We start from the raw sequence: 16875 nt of genomic DNA, 5'->3' as shown, positions 1-16875 counted from the left end.
TAGGCATGTTACATTCCCTCTAGTCTGGGACCGGCTGAGGGGTGCCCACATGCCCAGAGGGTTTCCCTCCTGCTGTCTAGAGAGGAGGTCTGTCTCCATCATCTTTTTCCTCTCTTCTCCTGGGGCCCCCATGCACCAGCAGACAGAATTATAGGACTTGTCCTCAAGCTCAAAAGAAGACTCAACTGAGGACCACCTTCAAAGTGGCAAGAATCAGCCCTAATGCCTGGGCTTAGCTAGGAAGAGCAGGAGGCAGGAGGCCTTTCTTTCCTTCCCCAGGGAGAGGCTTGTCCAGATGGAGAGGGTTCAACCAAGGAAGTCAAGGGAAGAACAGGGAGGCAGCCCCACCCGCATGCATTCCTTGGAGAAGCCAGGCTTCTTGGTTGCAGAATCCGGGGCACGATGTTTTATTTCCACCGTAACCATCAAAGTCACAGACAGGGCAAATGCATTCACCCTGTGTACACTGTGAGCTGAGTTAAGCTGGGATGTCCCTGAATCGGTCTCCGAGGACCAGAACTGCCTCATTAAAGGCATAAAAGATGATATCTGCTGAGCTGGTGGAAAGTGGTGGCTGCATTTTTATTAAAGTCTCTGCTGCAGCAGGCCTGGTCCCCAAAGGTTCATATTCCAAGAAGCTCCACCCCTCTGCCTGGAGCTTGTAAGTGATTCTCTGTAACTCATTAAGGTAAAACAAAAAGCTTTCGTACTGTGCTTTTCACATAGGAGTGTTGTTGCATAAAAGCTACATGTTTCCTCTCCCTGGCCTGAGCCTGCAAAGATAAAACTGCCCTCATAATTTATAACAGGGGCCCCAGGAGCACCACACCGGGTTGACAAGGATGGCTGCCTCTTAAGCAAACTCATAAAAGGCCACGCGTCCCAGCAACAGCAATTCCAGAGCCTGAAATTTCAGGTATCGCTCTGACTGAGACCAGCCAGCCCATTGGGAGGACTACCCTGCCTCATCACATACCTTCCGGACTCTAAGACAGCCACCAGGGTACCAGTGATCTCAGGCTAAACCCACAGTATATTTCAATGCCAGGGCTCTCATCCCGGGGCCAAGGCAAAAGTGAGTCCAGCCACGTCATGGCCTCACAGGTACATGGAGCCCCAAGCATGGACTCAGGGCTTACTCCTAAGATCCGGAACCGGAAAAGCCACAGCAAATGACAAAGCTGTCCAGGAGAATGGGTGCTAGCTGCCACAGAACGCCAAGTGGGCACCTCTTGGGCCTGCAAAAGGCCCTCTTCCACGCTCCAATCCCCCACGCAAGTCTCCGGTTCTCGCTCGCTCGCCCCTTCCCACGGAATCACATCCGAGGGGCTCAGGCCCCCGCCGAAGAACAGCTCCCTACCTGAGGGTGGCGCTCTCCCCCTGCCGGACCGTCACGTTGTCCATCGCTTTGGGGAAGGTGGCATCTCCGCTGCGCACGGGCACTCCTGTGGGTACAAGGAACAGCAGCCTGAGAGACACGACCACGAGGCACTTCCAGGGCAGGAACAGGTACCCACAGACCCCCATCCTCGACGACCACAACTTCCCAGAACTCCGGCAGCCGCTCGGTCCTCGTCCCCCGCCCCGCACACCGGCGGGTCTCAGGCAGCCGCGTGGGGAGGGAGGAAAGGGCTGGAACCAGCCAGAAGCAGAGAGGGGGAAGCAGAAGCGGAGTCCAGGCTCTCCCGACTCTAATGGTTCTTCCTCAAATCCTGCCTCAGCTTTCCAGCCTGGCAGAACCAGAAGCCCCCTCCTGCATCCAAAAAGAGCTTTCTCGACGCTCCCCTGGGGAGGAGGGAGGCGGCCGGGAAGGGAGAGGAAGGAGGAAGGTGCAGGGCTGAAGGTCACGGATTGCTCTTTCTCTGCCTCTCTCCGAGATGCTACTTTAACATTCAGTTGGGCACGTCCTGCCGAGGTCTGGCATCAAAAGTTTATAACCCAAAGAAGCCAGGCAAGTGTCTCTGACATAAAGGAGATGTCATAAAAAGCTGCCGCTTCAAGGAGAGGAGAGAATGTTTTATTAGATCACACATATGTACAGTTGTATTTAGAAACCAGCCCGAGTCTCCAATCTGGAACGCAAAGGCGGTAAAAAGTTCCACCGCGGGGACCCGCAGCCGCCGCCGAGCCCGAGGATCCTCCTGTGCGGTGGGTGCCTGGCGTCTTCGCCGCAGCCCGCGCGGCGACTGGCGGCCAGCCCGGCCCGCGGAGCGCCGGCGGCGCAGGCTCGGGGCCCACGGGGAGCTGGCGGACGCCGCGCCCGCCTCTCCGGGGACGCGGCGCGGGGCGCGGGGACGCGCGGACGGCACACTCAGCGGCCGCCCCCGGCCTCCGCGCCGCCGGCCTCCCGGGAGCAGCTCCAACACGCGCGGGCCCAGACCGCCGCGGTTGTCATGGCAGCAGCTCCATCACTGACCGCAGCTCTCCGCTGGGCCGGCGCAGAGCGAGCTGGCGGACCGCGCGCCACGCGGCGGGCGCTGGGCGCGGGCGCACACCGTAACCCCAGCCGCGCCGCGCACTCGCGCCGGGAGCCGCGCGTGTCGGGCCGCCACGTCCCCCACTCCTCTCTCCCCCGACACGGCGCCTGCCCGGGAACGCTGTGCCCCTCTCGGCGGCTTCCCTGCGTGCGGGTGGGAGGGAAGGGCACGAGAGGGAGCTCGGGACCGCAGCAAATTGGAAACTGACTCGCACCTTCCATCCCCGGATGCCGGATGCCAAGGCAGAAGTTGCCAAACCCCGCCCTGGAGAGCTCAACTAGGTTTCCCACGCCGGGATTCTGACCCCGTGTGCGCGTCCACCGCTCGGCAGCCCCCTCTCCACGTGGCCGAGCTACAGTCCCATACCAGGCAGAGCTCTCCTGGGCCTTGGCGAGAAGGTGGAGCGCTTTCTCCCTCGCTGATCCACCTTGGAAATACTCCTGGCCCTTGAGTTGCGCGCTCTCGCTCTCCAGCTGGCAAATCAGAATTTCTTCCTACTGCGCCACGAGCAAAATTGTCCCTGTCCTACTCCACGCTTATTACCCAAGTATCTTATTGTAAAAATGCAAAAACTGGGAAAAACACGTAGAGATCCTAAAAAGTAATGACTGATTCTTATAAAATCCATCTGTGGCTTTATGATCACAACATAAAGTGGCGCCATCACCGTATCCGGAGGGGACCTGGTGGTAAGGCATTCTTAAGAGCCCAGCCTGTCAGTTTGGAATATGGACGCATTTCTTTTGGTTAAGAACTGAAAATCTCAGGCTTTCCTTGGGCCTGTCAAGAGGCTTTCTTTCTGCTCCCCCTGACAAAAGCCACCCCTTATTATGTGGCTTCCGCCCTTGTATCATAATTTAATAGTTGCTACATGCATTTGCTTTACTGCATTCGTTCTCAAATCCTTTTGTAAAATTAGCCTGGGCTCTGAACAACTGTTGCAATGACGTGTAATTCAAAAATAAGCTTTAAACTTATACCATTAATTGTGTTCGTTGCTCAAGGGCACAAAACTGTGCTACCTGTTCTCAGTTATAAAAGCTGGGCACAAATAAATACTGTACTACTATATACTATACTATGATAAATACTCTAATATAAATAAATACCGCCCATCCCCTGCCCCCCGTAAAAAGAGAACCACAGACATCTTAGGTCTAAAGTTTTTAATTAGAGCATCGTACCTCAGGAAGAAAGAATACTTGTCACTAGTTATGCCACCTATGTTTTATAAGTTTTAATAGAGTGAAAGTACGTGGCATCTCCTTCCCAGAATGCAGACATTAATGATGCAGGGAGGCGCAGCACGCTCTCCAGTGAGCTTCTGGCCGAGGGGGGTCATGACACTGGGAGGAGAGGCAAGGCCTCAGAGAGCAGCCAAACAACTTATTTTGGCATCACCCACCATTTTTAATGACACACATCTTTCCTTAAGACCTGAGCGTACCTGGGTTTTCTGTATACACATTGTACATAATCCTCTAAACTCCAAGATGCTCTTGTATCAACAGCCTGGAAAGACTTTTTTAGTGCTTTAATCTGTGCAAAGCTGAGAACTGGGGCTGGGCTTATGATTTTCTTCAATGACAGAGTTTGTCTCTTGAACACCAAGGGTGGGAGCCGTGGGGATGGGTCAGGCTGCCGTACAAGTCACGCAGCTCCTGCTGCTTGGTTGCCGGGCACACAGGTGACACGGCCGACTCACGCGCCTGCTGGTTCTAGTGCTTCTCAGGAGGTGCAGATGGGCTGTTGCCAAAGGCTGAATCAGCCCATGAAGGATTACTTGAGATGCAAGGAGTTACTGGAGAAGAAAGGAAAGCAGGAAAGAACATGAGATTCCGGGTGGGAGGAGAACAGGCAGGGCAAGAAAAGGAGAGGCAGAGATAAGATGAAGTGAGGCATTGTATAGTCTTAATAGCATGCAACAAATCCTGCCCTTGGGAAAAGGATAAACTTTTTATTTTTGCAGGGCTGACTCCCCCCAGCTCTAGGTATCCGGAGTCCTAGAGAATGGGGCCGTCATCTTTCTCTTCTGGAAGTCGGCTTCCTGGTTCAATATTTGTGGGTGAATACATGGGCTGAACTTAAGGGCTAGGGAATCAGAGAAATAACTACAGAGGTCTGATTTTTGTGTGAATCTATGCCTGTCTACAGTTTGGTGGGGAAGATTTCATTCATCTGTAAGGCACTGCTAGGGACCAGTATATCCATTTAGAGACTGGAAGGCCAAACCAGATTGAAATGGGAAAGGTAAAAGGGGGTGAGCTTTGCAATGAACAATGAACAAGTAGTTTATATCAGGAGATTTCTATGAAATTCTTGACTGAGTACTATGATAGGGAAACCCCCGGTTAAACCTCTTTTGGATATTTGATGACACATATGAAGACAACTTAAATGAGGACGGATTAGAGTACTAAGCGTATTGGTTCTGCAGTTGGATTGTCCATTCAGATACTGACTCCTTGATCCTTCAGCTGTGTGACTGGTATCTAATAATACCCGTCTCACCTATTTCATAGGGTTTTGGGGTTTTGTGAAACGTCCCCAAGATTATGTTGTAAGGTCTGGTAAGATGGCAGACATGGAAAAAACTGTCTTGAAGGAAGAGTTTATTCCTTGGCGTTCCCCAGAGGAGGGGCACACCACAGTATGCAGGGCCACATGGGGAAGCACCAGGGTGAGAGAGGAAGCAGAAAGGACAAGGAGAAAGCAAGGTCCAGAGACTTGATGGTGGTTTCCAGGAGAAGGAATGGGCAAGGTGAGGAGAGCAACCTTGAGCAGACTTAGGGTTGGATTTTTTTGAATAACTGTGGCAAGCCTGGACTCTGGATGTGGTCTCTAGTTGTCCAGTACCTGGCCCTGGGGTGACTCAGGGCAGGGGAAACATAGGCTTGGTGTGTGACCATTGGGTAGAGGAAATGGTTAGGGATGTGGGCTCTTACTGGGTTGGTTTGCATATGAAGGACATGCTGAAGGCAAGTTGTTTGCCATCTCTAGAAATTAGCTAGCCCTGGGAGAGACAGTCTCTCCAGAATTTGCAAGCCTCCAAGATGTCAAAGCATCTTAAAATACAGAATAGAAAACCTCAAAACTTGATTAATACAGGGTGACAATTAATGAGATCATTTGTCAAAGGACTCGGAACAGTGGAAGCGCTTAGTAATCATAAATTATGACTATATAGCAAAATCCCCACTTTCCAGTGATTACAACTTGTGACATGTAAAAAGTTACAAATGAAAGGATGTAAATGCCCTAGGTACCAACTAAAGCTCCAGTCCAGACCGACAGACGTCTAGATATTTAGGGCGATTTGTCGTAGAAAAGGCAAGTTGGATCCAGTGCAATGTAGTAGTTTTAGAAAACGTAAAGCAGGGAGGTTACCTGATCTGAGGAGCTTTAAAATATCACTTTGTCATGAAGAGAAGGGGTTGCGAGGGCACAGAGTGGGATTCAGGGAGAGTGCTGGGAGCAGAAGAGGGACGAAATGATGTCGGTGACAATGGTGATGGAGAAACAGGGAAAGGTAAGGGGCATATTGTGGAAGTACAGTAGTCAGGGCTTCCTGAGAGTCTGGATGGTGGGACTGAGAAAAAGAAGGGGTTGGGTTTGGGGTGGCACAATACCCTGTGATGAGGAGGAGTGCAGAAGAAATAGGTTTAGAGAGGCAGAGGTCGAAGGAGCGAGTGAAGTGCTGTAGGAGACGGTCAAGTGGAGCCGTGGGCTGGCAGCAGGAGGAAGGAGGCTGAAGCCACAGCAGAGCACTGAGGACAGCCCTAGCAGCTCACCTGGGCTCACTGTTAAAGGGAAAACGGTGATAAAAGTCTTTCTCTTTCTGCTCTGTGTGTGTGGCGAGGAGATGTTATCCATGGAACCCTCCCTCCATATCTAGAGGCCCCTCTGCCTTTGTCTGTGAATTAGAAATAAGCCCCATCAGTAAAAACTTTAGAACCTAAGCTGTTCTGAAGTTTAGTGATTCCACTGTTTTCAATTTGTCTCTTAATATACTTCCTCTGCTCGGCTGTATCTTAGCTTTTGACAGTAGATTCTAAAATTGTTTGGGGATGAAGCTGTGAATTATATCGGTATGGTTTTTTAAAAAGGCTACTCACTTACCCTTAATGAATCCAGGGGGCCCAGGTTTAAGTCCTTGTTTCTGCTGTAACTTACCAGCTATGATGTAGTTCAATCAAAATCCCTTGTTTTATTGGGTAGTGGGTCAGACCAGAACTTGGACACTGGAGTCCACCTGAATCCCACCTCTAAAACCTACTTCAGGGTGATTTTATACAATATCCTTAACTTTGATAATCCTTAGTTTCCCCATCTGTAAATAGAGACAATGATAGTAATGAATGCATACAGTGTTTTTGAGTGTTAAATGAAATACAAGTTGTCAGCACCCTGCTGGGCTCTCCGTAAGGACCCGATAAATGTTTTCTTATTACCTATAGAAAGAGACCTAATTCCCCCACCATCATAGGTTTTTTTCTCTGAAGTGGCTCTGGGGGCAGATTAGCTGTACAGAGCAGGGCAGACAAATTTCCAAGTTGTCCAGAGGTTTTGTATGTGTGTGTGTGTGTGTGTGTGTGTGTGTAATATGAGAAACTGAACAGATCTCTCTCTAATTTTAAAGAGTCAATTTTAGAACTAGAAGTCACCTAAGGATCAAAGTGGTTGTTAATATGGTTTCCTGGTACCATGGAGAGGCTGCCTAGATGAGGTTGGCTATGGGAAACTCTGGATCCAACAGAAATATCTGAATTTATCTAATGAAATTTATATCCAGTTGTAAAAGCAATTTCAAACTGTGTGTTATTTATAAATAAGGAAAACTTACAGCTTGTGTTTATCTGAGAGAAGATTGTACCCAGCTGCTCTGTGTGTGCATTAGAAAGAAATAAAATAAGAAGCCTGTGCATAATGCATATTTATATTCCAGAAACCGACCTAAATCAGGAGGACCCAGTGGGGCGGGACGATTGAGGAGGCATCATGGTTTAGCTGGGGGATGTTGTCTGTCTTGGGCCCTCAGGACATGCAGGTATTACCAGCTAGAGATGTTTGCTAGTGAACAGAGAGGTAAGAATTCAAAGTGAACTGAACCAAAAGCTTTCAGTTTTTAGGCTCAAGGAAGTTCCAAGACATGGAAACACATACCAGAATGTAATACTTCAGACGAGTCACAAGTTCTGTTCAAAATAAAATTCAACGCAATCCCTGTATAATAGCTGCCTACAAGATCAGTGCTAAAAAGGAATGAGGAACTTCATTTCTCTTTGTCTTTTTGCACTCTTGATAACCGAGCCAAATATATGTTTTTTTAATTGAGGTATAATTGACATATAAAGCTATGTTAGTTTCAGGTGTACAACATAATGATTTGATATTTGTATATATTGCAAAATGATCACCACAGTAAGTCTGGTTAACACCTGTCCCTACATAGTTACCATGGTTTTTCTTGTGATGAGGACTTTTGAGGCAAATAGATGTTCAGTGGTTTTCCTAGTCCACTGCTGACCTGAGGCCAGACTTCAGGTCAGTGGAGTCTTGCTCTGCCCCCCCTTCCATCATTGACCAAATCACACCCTCTCTGTCAGGCCCCATGTGCCCGGGCCAGTGAGAAGCACCAATAGTGGGCAGCAATTAAAATCCATGCTTTGCATCCCAGCCCTGCCTCTTGTAACTCTCTGATCTGGGGCACATTTCTTATCTTCTCTGAGTCTGTATGTTCTCATCTGTAAACAGGGTTAACAGGGGCATCTTGGCAAGGCTGCCCTGAGAATTAAGAAAGCTCACTCCTCTTGCCATGCCTGGAACAGTGACCGCTATCAATGAACATAAAATTCCTCTTCTCTTCTCTATTCCACAATGACTGAAATTGACCAAAACAAACAAAACTGCAATAGAAACGAAACAAAACATAAGGCACACAGATTCACTTTTTAAAACAATACAGAGGAGGTATTCCCCAAGACCAAAGGAGTGATCTACCGATGGCTGTACAATCCTGTTGCTGTAACATCAGCCTCCTTATCCTACATCCTGCCCTTCAAAGTGTCGTGCAGGTGCCTGCACATAACTGTCTCTGTCGCGTTAGTATTGCAGGGTCTCTGAGAGCAGGCACTTCTTTTGCTCATCCCTGATTCCTCTGCCATGGACTAGAGCCTGGCATGGAGTAAATACCAGAAAATATTTGCTGCACAAGAGAACTGATGTCCACTCTCCACGGTCTGTAGAATGTCAGTTAAGCTGACAGCCGAGAATCTGCTTCTTCCCATTCTCATTTCCTCCCTGGCCCCCAAACTCCTCAATGGTGGAAAATCATAAGGCTGAATCAACATCAATTGCACTGAACATCTCCTTCTAGAAAACCTGGAGACTCCTGCAAAGAGACCGGTTTCCACAAACCATACAATAAAATCCACCTCATTACTTTATAGCCACACCACATACAGTTCTATAAATCAAATGACCAAAAAAACTTTATATTGAAACCTACATAAAATGTGTTTTTTAAATGCTCAATAGGAGTTATTACAGTCTACCCCTCCAGAGTCTCATTACGGCTTCCACTATGACAGGCGGAAAGTGGATCATTCCACCCGAGAACCAGGGTGTGGAGGAGAGAATGCCTGTCAGGAGCCAACTTGCCTGGCTCTAAATCTGGACTTGCCACCCAGGACTATGGGCAATGGACCAGACTCCTCTGAGCCCAAGTCTACTCATTGGTTAGATTCACAACACTGTACTTTTTCTTCCTTTGAAGAACTGAACAAGTTGTATATGAGACCCCAGCAGAGGGCTCAGCACACAGGACGTGTGCTCTGATGCTTCACCTGCCCTCTCTCCCCTTCCTGCTAAAGTGAATCTGAGCTCCCTAGGTCTTAGAGAGGATCTAGGACTTGCATTTTATATTATATGTTGATTACCTGAAATCTCATATCGTTTGCCAAGCTTTAAAAAATATATTGTTCACTGATTTTGTTGACTAATTCGTTCAATCTTTCTTTTTTTTTTTTCTGACCAAGACTCATTGAATATATAGGCAGTTTGCTGGGCTGGGGGATACAGAGAACATGATATATCACCTGCCCATAAGGTGTTTATAATTTAGTAGGGCAAATGAATCAGATATTGTAATACAATATGATAAGATTTAAAATAAAAACATGCAAGGATGCTACAACATCTCAGAGTTGGACCTTCTAAATTAGGTGAGGATTCTTGGAAAGCTACTCAAAGGAAGTGACTCTTAAGAGCATTTTTAAAGACAGAGTGATTTAGGCTGCTGCTGGGTTTCTGATGTTGGCTACTGAGTGGATGACTGATATAACCAATCGCAGAGAAATGGTAAGGAGAGTGGATACTGAGTGGAGGGGCATAAATGGTAAATGTGGAAGGTAAGGTCAGTGAAACATCCAAGGAGAGCTTTCTGTTGGCATTTGGATATTTAGGTTTTGAGTCTGAGAAGGATACAATGTTTAGAGCTATGGATTCTATAATCATCTTTGTTTAGGTGGAGCTGAAGCCCTGGGTCCTGTGGCAGTTGTTTAGCACAAGATTCAGGGAGGGGAATGAAGCCTTAGATGTGAGGTCTGGTCAACAGAGATGCTGAGGGGTGTGGGGAGATCTCATGAAGGAGTCTGTGCAGTGGCCAGAAAATTAGAAGGGAATTCAGGGATCAGTGACCTCCTAGACTATTAAGAAGAGAGTGGTTAACGGTGTCTGATGCTAGGGAATTCAGGACAGTGAAGGATGGTCTGCCATGTGTTCAGTCTTCACAGTGGGGACAAAGGTGGCTTTGGCAGAAGAAGTTTCACTGCGGGGGCAGGAGCAGAAGTCAGTTGGTGAGCTGAGGGATGATGGAGAGAGCAAACGGTACCCAGGCTTTCCAGTTGAGTGTGACAGAATAAGAAGGGAGAAAGTGAGGCTCTAACTGCACAGAGATGTGGGTATGAGGGAGGCTGGCATTGGGTTTTATTTTATTTTATCTGTAGCCTGACAGCCCTCAATACTGATATATGGTGTTTGAAGATAAGAGTTTTGTGGACTTGTCAGAGACCTTCATGTGCTAATCACAGCATTTTGTATGTGGCTGATGAGTAACGAGTACATGTGGAATGAATTGTTACAGGTCATAAGTTCCATCTCTGGACCCACTCAGGGACAGACCAACAAACTGACATTAAAAAAACAATTACAGTGACCATTGTCATTACCATCACCATCATCACCACCATAATTGTCATCATCACCATCACCACCATCATCATCACCACTGTCATCATTACTATCATCATCACCACCATCATCATCACCATCACCAACATCATCACCACCACCATCATCACCATCACCACCATCATCATCACCACTGTCATCATTATCATCACTACCATCATCATCATCATCATCACCATCATCATCACCATCACCATCATCATCATCACCATCATCATCATCATCACCATCATCACCACCATCGTCATCACCATCATCATCATCACCATCATCACCATCATCATCATCACCATCATCACCATCATCATCATCACCACCATAATCATCATCATCACCACCATCATCATCACCACTGTCATCATTATCATCATCACTACCATCATCACCACCATAATCATCATCATCACCACCATCATCATCACCATCATCATCATCACCACCATCATCATCACCACTGTCATCATTATCATCACTACCATCATCATCACCATCACCACCACTGTCATCATTATCATCACTACCATCATCACCACCATCATCATCCTACTACATGCCAGATGCTAGGGTACACGCCTCACAGGTATCACCTCATGTCATCCTTTTAACATCTCTGTGAGAAAGGTATCATTATTATTAGATTAAGAAACCAGTGCATGGAGAAGAATGATTGTTTCTAGTCATTTCTAAGAATTCAAAGTAGAAAATGCTGTGTATCTTTTCCTGTCCCCATCACGGTTCACTGCTATATCAATAGCAACCATAACAGTTCCTGGCAAATAGCACATTCTCAATAAATATTTATTCAATTAATAACAAAAACTAGTTATGTGTCTCCATTTCATAGCCTCCAATTTCACAGATATTAAAGCTATTCAAGATGCACATTCCAAATATTAGATAATTGAAGAAATTTGTCTTCATTTGGACATTGGATGATATTTCATTGGTAGCAATTTAGCTTGAGGTGGAGAAGAATTAAAGTAGTTCAATGTGTGTCATTCCAGACTCCCTGTGCCCACACAGCACTGACATTGGACCACACCAGTATTTATCCTGGAGGAAGTTCCTCATGGTGGGAGTGCAGGTGGCTGGGTGAACACAAACTGTGTATGGGCTCTAGATATTTGTATTCTAATTAATGAGATAGAACCATACTAATCAGAAGCATAGCTTGTGAGGGACATGATCATTGTGATGTAAAGAGGAAGCCTCTCATAAAATGTTATCACATCACAGAATCCAGCTCTTATGTGTTTATTTATACATGTTCTCAAGCTCTCACACATGCACTTGTGCTCTGGTCACATTTTAACATGTCTTTTTATTGTGGGTTTTGGCCAAAAAAGTTTGAGGTGCGTTGGCCTGGACAGTCTCTAAAGTTCTGCTAGCCTCTAAGCATCATCACCACCACCACACTGACATCTAGGATTTGTCTCTGAGCAGTCTCTTTTCCTCACCACTAATGCACCCCCATGCCACCTCTCAACTGAACACCCATTTTTCTCTCTGATGTAATCCCAAAAGTTCACTCCCATCTCCTCCCAGCTGCTTGAGCTCCCAGTCACCTTGATGGATGGATTCAATATTACAGAGATCAAGACAGGGAAACAGAACAGAACAAAACAAAACAAACGAACAAAAAAAACCCACACACGCTCTGGGTCATGAGCTCTCCATTGCCGGTGGTGGCAGGAAATGCAGGCCGAGAACTGGCAAGGGGGGAAATAGAATCCACTCCTGACACTTCCTCCTCCAAGCATCAGGAAGTCTTGGGAAAGAGGACAGGATAGGAAATGGCAACAAGAAAGTAGAAGAAAAGGAAAGAAGGGAGCATCACAGGAGAGAGAAAGATGCATCCAAGCATCTTATATTAGAATTCTCCAGAGAAACGGAGCCAGCAGGATCAGAGGGACAGACAGACAGATATATATATGAAGATAGAGGCTAGATAGGATATATAGGGAGAAGATATATAATCCAATATCTACCTACCTATCTATCTCCCTACCTAACCTAACCTATCTAGCTAGCTAGATTTATTTCCAGTACCCGGCCTCTGCAGTTGTGGTGTGCCATGTCTGCGGAGCAGACCTGAAGACAGGAGACCCGGGGAGAGTTCATGCTGCAGTTCACATCTGAAGGCTGTGTGCTGGCAGAATTCCCTCTTCCTCTGGGAAGTCAGTGGTTTTCCATTAAGACCTTCAACTGCTTGGATAAGGCCCACCCACGTGATGGAAGTTAATTAGCTTCACTCAAAGTCTACTATTTTAAATGTTAATTTCATCTAAAAATACCTTCACAGGAACATCTAGAATAATTTGTCCTAAATACCTGGGTGCCGTGGCCCCGCCACTTTGACACATATAATTAACTACCACCCATCTCAATTTCCCTTTGCAGCAATCCTCCTAAAAGAGTTTAAACTGGTACTGCTTTCCTCCAGGAACATCCTAGAAAAGGGAAGGGAGGAAAACCTCTCTACCCGCTCCCAAGGTAGTTTATCACAAGCAAGCTAATGCCTAATGTTTCCTTCTCAAAAGACAAAGTCCAATTCATGCTTAAAGAATTCAAATTGTAAGACACTCGGGAAGAGTGCGTGCATTGGTGTGAGTGGATTTTATGGAAAGTTTGTTTTGTTGTTTCCGTTCATAGGTGGGGGAAGAGGTCCTAAAGCAGGTGGTACAGAAACCCGGGGTTAGATGTCATTGAGAATGGGAAAGAAATCAGGATGCAGAGAGGCTGAAATAACCTTGCAAGAATCCTAAGTGTGCACACACTTCAGTTTATCTAGATCTACTTTGGAAAAAACTCAGGATCTCCCCACAGTAAGACTACAGGCAGGAGCTGATATAGAGATGGTACCTTGAATCTGGGGAGGCCGAAAGGGGCTTGAGGGGAGGAGATACTTCAGGGCAAACCCTTGTTATAGAGGGAAGAAAATGAACCCAACCGTGTCTGGTCTCACACGTAGTGATCTCAAGCGTTCTCTCAAAATGGGATTGGGTGATGGCCTATAGTCTGTTCCAGAAAGGAACATCATCCAACAGATGCTGTGTCATGTGGCAAGACTCCAACCATCAATTAAGGAATGGAAACAGAGTAATGTGTGTCTGTCCTGGCCCTAAAGCTGAACTTAAACACAGTGCTTGGACCTCTTACCTCTACTAGAAAGACTGAGCTACTAGGTATAGGACACCAGAGAGAGAATTTAGAATCTGGTACTTGTACTGCTGCTATGAATAATAACAATAACAATAATAATAACTGAATGCATACAGCACACCCGAGTCTAAGGTAAATGACTTATACACATAATTGCATTTAGCCTGCCCAAGAATCTTAATTTTACAGGTGGAAAACCGAGGTTCAAAGAGGGATACTTGAACAAGATCAGAGCATTAGGAGTGAAGATCTCCCCCTAAAGGCCCAGTCCTTTCCTCTTAGCGTGGAGACATCAGAAGTGTGGTGCTCTCTGCAGAGAGAGAGAGTCCCCTCATCAAAAGCCAGGAACCCCATGTGTGTGAAAAGCACAACTGTTGTGGAAGCAGGAAGCTGGAGCGAGGCCAGGATCAGGGGTTGAGGATGGCAGAGGTTAAAAAGGGGAGCAAAAAACACAGGCGAGGCAGGATCCCTGCAAAAGCACAGGCTGCTTTAACGGAGGGCAAAGCAAGACTGCGAAATAAAGCTGCGTCTTCTGCTCTATTTTCCACCCTCTCCCTCCCCCTCTCCATCTGTCTGTCTCTTCCCATTTCTCTCCCCCTCTGTCTCTTCTCCCCTTGCAAATCTTCATCTGCTAATTTCCATCCAACACGTTTATGAATTAATTCCAACACTTCTCTCTCTGTGTCAAGATAGGCTGCTTTCTAACCTCCCCACCCTCTGGCAAAGTGTGCATTTTGTTCCACAGACTGTTTTTCTGACAACTCCTGGACTTAGTCATTTGCTCTGACGCCCACCCCAGTCACTGAGGGTCTGCAGAGAAGAGAGACCAGGTCTGCAGCTAGAAAACCTTGTCGGCAGGCGGTGAGGCTGAACGAGAGTGAAGCTGAGGGCCCCGGGGGCCTGCGGGGAGGAGAAGCAGGAGAATTTGATAACCTGCCCAGACTCTGAAATAGGGCACAGGTGACTTTCTTCTGCAAGAGGCAGGGTCTGTCAGAAATGAACCTCATCATACTCATTTTAATTAGCACAAACCAATGGTGCTGGGCAGGGGGTTCTAAAAATAGTTTTCTTGGAAGTGTAGAAACTAAGACAGACACATAACAGCACGCCAAGTTACATCCTGGTGTCTTTTCAGCTCTGAAATACCTATGCTTCCAGGCATGTTGAAACCACTAAAGAAGAGATTCTGAGATCTTCATGTCTTAAATCAATCAAGAACAAGTTCATTTTGAAGATGAGCAGCACAAAGAGATGGGGAGCTCTAAAGAGCAAAAGAAAGAAACAGCGTAGAAAGGGCCAGACATGGTAGTCTCTATATATGTGTTTGATAGATAGGCTGGTTGATTGGTGGATAGATGGCTGCATTTAAGGGGGAAGAACCAAGAGGATATGCTATTTGCAGACTTGGCGAGGGGAAGAAAGCCAGCGCCAGGCACAGGGATATGAGATGCAAGTAACTCCAGAGCATAAATATGCCCCAAGAACAGTAGATACAAATACACACAGGGGGCTGGTGCAAAGGGGCTGAAGAGGTCAGAGCTTCAGACTCTGGAGAAGTTACTTCCACTCTCTTGCCTTCGAGGTCCTCACCTGAAAACTAAGTCACTGATCCAGATGATCTGCAAATCCTGTTTCAGAGGTAATAGCCCATAGATCCATGCCCATTGTGGGAACACGGGCCTTTCCATTTGCATCTCTTTCTGCTTCAGCCCGTGCTGTTTCTCCTTTCCAAAGTGCCCTCCTCTGCACATCCAGTTCCCAAGCTCACCTCTACACCCAGCTCACAAGTCACCTTCTCTGGGTACATCCCCAGTTTCCCAGCATAAGTGTTCCTGCCTCCTCGGCACCTCCTCTGAATCATACCCTTCCTTACTGTCATCTTACTGCAGTGGGTTTGGCCTAGGTAAGTACAGGACACTTTCTCTTTTCTGTTTGATGGAGGATCAGTCAGTCTCTATCCTCAGCACCAAGCACAAAGCTTGGCAAAAAGTAGGTGCTCAATAAACTAAATTTACTAAGTGAACGGGTATGACACTTTTCTGCAGGAGGGTCATCTTCCTAGCAGCCTTTGTCTTTAACTGGACTGTGCAGCGCTGCACAGCAGACGGCCGAGGATGCTTCCTGATGAATTGTCTCAGGAAGAAAACCCAATAAGAGAAAAGCCAAGCACAAAAACTAGTCCAATTATCATCCCGATTCCAGGCCTGAGCTCCCCACGCCTACACACCCTTCTCTGTCACGGCAAAGACAGCTTTTCCCAGACAAAGGAGTGAGCCTGGAACTCACGTTTCTTTGCAATTAGCAAGCTCCCACATGGTAAACAGGCTCATTTTGCTTGTACATCAGCAGTTTGCCTAATCAGTGATTTCCACTCAGAGCTGGAGGAAAAGATTTTGAGTCTAGACTGCAGTGTGAGTGAATGGAAGATGGTGGCTCAGAGGAAACCCTGACTGTTATTCTTATATTTGTCATAGAGGGGGCACCAAGTTAAGGATTTGGTCATTTGTTTCTTTAGAGATGCTCCTTCAATGCGCAAATCCACCTTTAAAATGGCTTTTCACGCTGGCTCTCGCTTGGGCTGTTGCACTTGTACGATTCTAAATTTAAAGACAGCCCACCTTCCGGAGAAGACCCGGCCAGCTGGGATTGGGGCACACGGGGCGCTTGGGGAGCTGCTGCGTGGATCCAATCACCAGCAATCACGTAACTGCATTCGATTTTTGAGTCTTTGCCTTATTTTGTGCCAGATGTGCTTTCATCAGGAGCTGTCCCCCAATGTAGCTTTTCACTTCAGCACCTCTGACCTCAGAACATCAAGTCCCCACCAGTCTGCCTTCCCTGAGTAGACGAGAAACAAAGACAGAGACCGGCTTATCTGCCAGACAGAACAGAAGCCCTGCTTGGCAGAGTGCACAGGGAACCATGAATGTGGACGTGCAGCTGTGACACTTAACCTGACCCCCCACGCCAAAAGCATGGGACCTTG

General features: G+C 47.0%; 1 protein-coding gene across 3 annotated transcripts in view; it reads right to left on the bottom strand.

The window, feature by feature from the left end:
* OPCML (opioid binding protein/cell adhesion molecule like) overlaps positions 1–16875 on the bottom strand; it is a gene marked incomplete at both ends in the record, with an annotated part of 1078949 nt that overhangs the window by 503226 nt on the left and 558848 nt on the right. For 2 of the 3 annotated variants that reach the window (XM_079709168.1, XM_079709170.1), the window contains one exon: positions 1361–1445. In XM_079709168.1, the coding sequence (XP_079565294.1) occupies positions 1361–1445 (85 nt within the window). Of the gene's footprint in view, positions 1–1360; positions 1528–16875 lie in introns of those variants that run through there. The other variant, XM_079709169.1, reaches the window with a different exon arrangement.

The sequence above is a fragment of the Hyperoodon ampullatus genome, assembly GCF_949752795.1.
Source record: "Hyperoodon ampullatus genome assembly, chromosome: 7".
NCBI lineage: Eukaryota > Metazoa > Chordata > Mammalia > Artiodactyla > Ziphiidae > Hyperoodon > Hyperoodon ampullatus.
This window is presented reverse-complemented; position numbering and strand designations above follow the sequence as displayed.